Genomic DNA, 7,119 nt, shown 5'->3' with positions numbered 1-7,119 from the left:
TCATGAAAATTGTATTTAACCTTTATTAAACATGTTAAACACTATAAATTATTCGAAATAAAAAAGTATTACAACAAAGCAAGTATTTAGCAGTATTGAAATATAACATATATATTTATATATAAAAAAAAATGTAACATAAAATAAAAGAATGATAAAGTGATATATCTTATGCAAACAAAACTATTCAAACAGTGTAATGTATTAGTGTATCTTTCTCAGATTAGTTCATTTGACTATTATTCAAATGTCATAGTACATGTAACGAAAATTTGTGTTTAGTCATTTGGTCTATTCTCACTCATTGTTTTAGGTTTTAGGCCAATGAAAATTATAAAACGTTATGTTCCAATTCTCCTTTAATTTTCAACATTTTGCCTGTAGTTTCAAGAAATAAAAAACAATCATCTTATTATTCCATAATGCAATTAACATTTTAAAGGAAAGAGACAAATGAAAATAATATTGGCTTTGGATGGGCAATATCTTTGTTTGAATAAATACACAATTGAGAACAACTTTTTCTTTTATTTCATAAAAAACTTTTAATTTCAAAATTGACAAGTGTGTATTGATTTCTAATCGAGAAGCAATTACTATTGATGTACATGCAATTGCGCACACATTTGACATTTTTACTCACATGATTGATCTGTGTAATAAAATAAACTCAAGTATCCGTAGAATTAACAAATATTAAAGATTTATCGTAATAATGAAAACATTTACAGATTTAAAACTGTCATTTTACTTTAAAATGGATTGCAGTTGCTCTTTTCTTGGGTTACCTTTTATAAAAATATTTCATAGCCATATCTGACATCTCAATCGTATTACACACGTTATGCTCTATATCTTATTGAGTAGGGAAATTACTACTGTTGAATAAAAAGTGGACACAATGAAATACCGTAAAATCATTGAAAAAGATAGTGTTCTTTATGAAGACAAATCGATTCGGGAAATACTAACACTTTATTTACTAAAAATATACGTTATAATATAAAACATAAATCTAAAATATTTCTGTTAGAGTATCTACATATGATGAACGTGGTGTACATGCAAATTGTTTAGTAATATATGATATATTCACATCTCACGCAAAACAAAAGGTGACTTGTGTTAATGTCCTTTCTTCTCTTCTTAACCTGCATAACAAAAACAAAATTAATAGTATAAGAAAGTTAATGACAAGTTTTTTTTTTACCCATTATTAAAATGCTATCATATTTACTAACTTTACAAGCGTTATCTAATATCTTCTTGACAACAGTGAATTATAAATATAAAGAATTTTCTTAGTCTTGTAAAAGGTTTGATATCATTTACTTACATTCACAAAAATTTTTGTACCGTTTTATTAGTATATAATGTTCTACCGAACTGACAGATATTGCTCCAAACGTCGGAAGTGTTGCTCTTTTAAGTACGAACTCGGTGAACACGGCCAGGAAAGGGAAAGCTGATGATACAAAAGGAATAACTCATCTCAGATGTCGAATACAAACTGACAATGCCACGGCAAAAAAAAACCTTCAGACAAAAAACGGTCTACAAAACGAAAAAAAAAAATAACAACAAAGACAAACTCCATAAAACAAAAAGCAACAAAAAACAGGGTTGATCTCAGGTGCCCTGGAATGCTAAATACATCCTGCTAAATTATTTATAATCCTGTCTTTGATAAGATCAAAATGACTGTTGCAGTTCACATACTGTTTACTAGTTAACTAGGGATATCAGACTGATTTAGTCAACATCTAAATTGTGTTTACTCTATAAAAACATTATTGGAAACAAATTACCTTATTTATCGTTTCCCATCAAAGTTTCCGAAATTTCCAGCTCCTATAACATTTGTATCTTTATTATTTTCTTCATACGAATTACCTATGTTGCTGTTGTCATTTGCAGTGTTACCATTCCCTTTGTTGCCACTTCCTATACTCCATCGTTTACCTTCATAAGACCAGTCACGTTTTCTTCCAAAGTCTCCGATATTTCCGACGCCATATACATTTGTATTCTTGTCATCATACTTCTCGCTATTGCCGATGTTACTATTGCCATTTGCAGAATTATGATTGCCTGTATTTCCACTTCCAATATTCCAGTCACGTTTCCTTCCAAAGTCTCCCATATTGCCTATTCCCGCTACATGTGTATTTTTATTATTTTCAACATGAGAATTACCGATGTCGTTGTTGTTGTTTGCTTGATTACCATTACCTTTGTTGCCACTGCCTATATCCCATCTTTTATCCTCATTTGACCAGCTTCGTTTTTTTCCAAAATCTCCCATATTGCCTATTCCCGCTACATGTGTATTTTTATTATTTTCTACATGCGAATTACCGATATTTTGGTTGTTGTTTGCTTGATTACCATCTCCTTTGTTGCCACTTCCTATATCCCATCTTTTATCCTCATTTGACCAGCTACGTTTTTTTCCAAAGTCTCCGATATTCCCGAAACCCGCTACATGTGTATCTTTATTATTTTCTACATGCGAATTACCAATGTTGTTGTTGTTGTTTGCTTGGTTATTATTTCCTTTGTTGCCACTGCCTATACTCCACCTTTTCCTATTGAAAAGGTAAACAACATAGTTAATCTCATACGGCGAGGTTTAAAATAGACAACAAATATGGATGGAAAGTATGACATTTTGTGTTATAGAACAAAGATCTGAGATCCTCCTAGTACAAGTTGGAATTCCAATACTATTATTCACTAGTAGAAAATTAAAAATCCAGATTTGTACTTGGAAGAATCTTAATTAAATTAAATTTCTATTAAAAATGATTAAAACCCAAGAATGTATTTAAAACAATAGAAAGTATAATTCAGGATTCTACTGGATTTTTTTAAATAATGGACGATGGACTATTTTTACTGTCAGATGCACTTGATATGTAGAAAATCAAAACAAACGATACCAGAATACAACTTTCGATAGTTTTTCACAAATGATATATGGTATAATACATCAATGTTCGTGAAATTATTGAATTTATCATGGTATTTGCTGATATTTGTTGATGTAATTTTGATAGGCAAACAATTTTTACTTTGTAGCAAAAAGACATCATTAACATAAATCAGTCAAATTGTATCTTATACACACCATTTGATATGCTTCCAACAAAAATTAGATTTTTGTTAAAATGTGTCCCTAAAATTACTCAAAATCTGCAAAATTGAGAGTTTAGCCACACATAGAGTTTTGTATTGCGCTTTGGTATTTCTTTTCACAACATCGGTTCAATTTTTATCTATTATTTCAAATGTATTCAGTGTAACGATCAACCAATCCTTTATATTTGGCGACTAACGTACCAAATGCAAATAACTTCTGGAAAGTTAACTTTAATGTTGAAACTTCAAAGGCTTGGAATGATGTTATGATACAGATTCATAATTGGAAGTTGGAAATTAATCAAAGATGATAGATGAAGTTCAACATGAAATGTAAGTACTCACTATAATATTAGCTATAGACGTAAAGTGAATGTTCAAATTACAGAAATGACAGAAATGATATATAGATTCTAACCACGGTTTGTTATGGGGTAAGTATTGTTCAGTGCTTAGACTGTTAAGAAGATAAGCCCATTAGATACGTTATCTCGAAATTTTTCTAAGTCATAAATAAGATTCATAAATTTTAGTTTATTAGTATCAGAATGAAAAACTATAAGAACCTTATTAACTATGAATTGTTTTTACAAATTGAACTAAAACTACTACAACACTGGTTTTACCTGAGATAATTCATTAGGGAATCAATGGCTAAATCATCATTGTCACTATTTATTTCTCCAAGATCGGCATCTCTCTTTTGAATACCCATTCCTGAAAATGTTACAGAAAAGATGCAATTTGGTATTCATTTTTGAGAACAAAAAAAAAGCATTGTTAAGATTTGCTTATCTTTCATAGAACAATGCTTCGAACAAGTATTGTGACAACGAACTGTTTGCACAAACTGTACAAATATAATCGATCAAAAGATCGAAACAAATGTTGGGTCCATGAAAATGTATTTCGTCGATTTTGTTTGACTTTTATTGATTGGTTGTATACCTTTATCTTTAGTCCTTGACAAGACAAAAACAATACTTTTAAACTTTTCGAATGTAAATAAACATTTTGTTAACTAACAGTGTAATTGTTCTGTGAAATCTTTCTAAAGACTTTGTGTATTATATTTTTGTATAAGTACAGCTGTATAAACACAATTGTCTTACCACATACTGTGACGAACAGACAGCTAAATATTACTACAGCCTTCATTGTCACTAGTTTTCTGCAAAAGAAAAAAAGAACAATTCAGTATTGAAATTACATTCAGTAAAATTGTTCTGCATTCAAAAAATGATGCATGTATTGTGCTTGTTAATATATAGTTAAGTTTATGTAGCTGTTTTTAAAACGTGTTATTAAAGAGTATATGTTCAAGCTCGCATACAAGTTAAAGAGTATGGGTTTAAGCTCTTTTACAAGTAAACAAGTATATATTCAAGCTTATTATTAGTTAATTTGGCTATACATGTTGGACCTTTTTGATTATAAGCTCTTTATCTTTTATGTTAGCTTTGGATTTCAAATATTTTGGCCATGAGCATCACTGAAGAGACATGTATTATCGAAATGCGTATCTTGTGCAAGAGAATTGGTACCGTTAATTGTATTAAGGAATACATGTTCAAGCTCGTATACAAGTAAACGATTATTTGTCCAAGCTCATATTCAAGTAAACGAGTATGTGTCCAAGCTCATATTCAAGTAAACGAGTATGTGTCCAAGCTCATATTCAGGTAAACGAGTATGTGTCCAAGCTCGTAAAGAAGTAAACGAGTATGAGTCCAAGCTCATATTCAAGTAGCAGACTCTGCATCATTGTACCATTTCGAATTTTTATATAAAACAGCACGTTTACTAAAACAAAAAGACAACTTGATGACCAAGATCAAATCAAATTTTACTTTCATTGGCAGGGTCATATATCTTTTTCATAATAAAAATGTTATTGCTACATGTAAGAATGGTTGCAAATGTTCAGATACAGCATAACGAGTTATATATGCAGACATGTTTAAACTTCCATAATACCGCTTAATAGTTATAATAAAATTGAGAATGGAAATGGGGAATGTGTCAAAGGGAACAACCCGACTGTAGAAAAAAAACAGCAGAAGGTCACCAACAGGTCTTCAATGTAGCGAGAAATTCCGACAACCGGAGGCGTCCTTCAGCTGACTCCTAAACAAATAAATACTAGTTCAGTGATAATGAACGCCATACTAATTTCCAAATTGTACACAAGAAACTAAAATTAAAATAATACAAGACTAAAAAAGGCTAGAGGCTCCTGACCTAGGACAAGCGCAAAAATGCGTCGGGGTTAAGCATGTTTGTGAGATCTCACCCCCTCCCTATACCTCTCGCCAATGTAGAAAAGTAAACGCATAACAATACGCACATTAAAATTCAGTGCAAGAAAAGTCCGAGTCTGATGTCAGAAGCATGCATATTAATTTTACAGAACAAAAACGCTTTCTAGCCATTTGTAATAAAGGTGTAGGTGACAGAGCATATATTACGGTAAATTCAGAAATTAATGCGTGGTTTTTCTTTTTTGCGAAAAATGCAATAATTCAAACTCGCATTTTGAAATCTTTTATATGAATTAAAAAGGATTTTTCTCAAAATCGTAAAGTTAAAATCGCAGTTAAGTCTAAAATGACAAAATCGCAATTATAATAAATGCACACAATAATACTTGAATTTACAGTGACCCCCTTCACAATTTACAGAAAATGGGTTCGCAATATTTTTATAGTAGGTATAATTAATTTAATTTTGCATCATCAAAAATTGACTCTATGAATTAACGGATGCTTGTGTTAAATGTCAAAACGACATTAATCCAACGACACAAACCTATAGAACACTCAAAAGTAAACAAATGATCACTCAACCTTTGACATGCGTCTTAATGATATGTTCATATAAGTCCATACAAGTTGTAAATGAATTTAACAATGTCTTTTAAAGACATTCATCAATAAATACTTTACTAGATATGATAACTTATAGTAACATAATACAAAGCACTATTTAATATATACAATTATCGTCTTAAAAATAATAATTGCGTTTCAGTTTCAAAGTAATTAACTTTTCAAAACACTAGTTTATATTGATAGGGAATTGATAAAGGAATCTTAAGAGCCAAAAATAAACATAGGTCACCGTGCCTGTTTTCGAAATATAAGCCATTGAAATTTTGGCGGGAAAATTTTCTCTCTTGACTTTTCATAGCTTTGTCATCAACGAACTGAAGTTCTCAAAAACGTTTAAAAGTAATTTAAATTGTATAAGACTTTTACAGATTGCTTACCATTATTCATGTAAAAGATTTACAAAAGAAAACTAGGGGTCAAATATTTTCAAGGCATTCAGATGGATAAAACCAGAGGATTCCGAAAATTTGACAAAAATTCCAAAAACATGACAAGCCAGCTTCCTTAATTTGTATTTTCTTGATCCCTCAGCGAGATTTTAACATCGATACACTAATGTTGCCTTTACTTATAAACGCCATAAATTCACTTAAAAAATACAAAAAACGTATTGCATATATCAAAGTTTGGCTATTTACACGACGAAAACATTATGTTTAAGTAAATTGTGTTGTCATAGAACTTACCTTTAACTTCAGTTGCACTATACAGATTTCAAAATGTATGCCTGTTTTATAGTTTGGTAAAAGGACGACAGAACCAATAAGGAAAGCGCCTCCCACACGTCAACCTTTTTTTTTTTTATATTTTTAGTATATTCAGCAATATTTTGAAATATAACATGTAAACAAATGAAAGAAGTAGGTGTATTTGAAACCCATTTGGTATCATATGTTTACACCGTCACATGCATAATTATTTTTTAAAAGATTTGTTTTTAAATCTAAAATTACCGGTTAGCATAGTAACATATCAAGAGTAGTTGACGTGTGCAGGTATGTGTATCAATGTATGCATGTAGTGACATGTTATATCATTACTCTATATTATCGAACATAATAAAAAATAAACTTTAAGTGTTTGTCAA

At 30.3% G+C, this 7,119-nt stretch overlaps 1 protein-coding gene across 1 annotated transcript; it reads right to left on the bottom strand.

Annotated features, from left to right (window-relative positions):
* Positions 1 to 341: 341 nt before the first annotated feature.
* Positions 342 to 6,790, bottom strand: LOC134699244 (N66 matrix protein-like). Its single transcript, XM_063560852.1, has 5 exons — positions 6,719 to 6,790; positions 4,254 to 4,312; positions 3,768 to 3,858; positions 1,809 to 2,588; positions 342 to 1,151 (listed from the first exon to the last, which is right to left on the bottom strand). Exons 2-4 carry the CDS (start codon positions 4,297 to 4,299, stop codon positions 1,814 to 1,816), a joined length of 912 nt encoding a protein of 303 aa, XP_063416922.1. The 5' UTR covers positions 4,300 to 4,312; positions 6,719 to 6,790; the 3' UTR covers positions 342 to 1,151; positions 1,809 to 1,813.
* Positions 6,791 to 7,119: the final 329 nt, after the last annotated feature.

This window comes from Mytilus trossulus, unplaced genomic scaffold (genome assembly GCF_036588685.1).
Source record: "Mytilus trossulus isolate FHL-02 unplaced genomic scaffold, PNRI_Mtr1.1.1.hap1 h1tg000050l__unscaffolded, whole genome shotgun sequence".
NCBI lineage: Eukaryota > Metazoa > Mollusca > Bivalvia > Mytilida > Mytilidae > Mytilus > Mytilus trossulus.
This window is presented reverse-complemented; position numbering and strand designations above follow the sequence as displayed.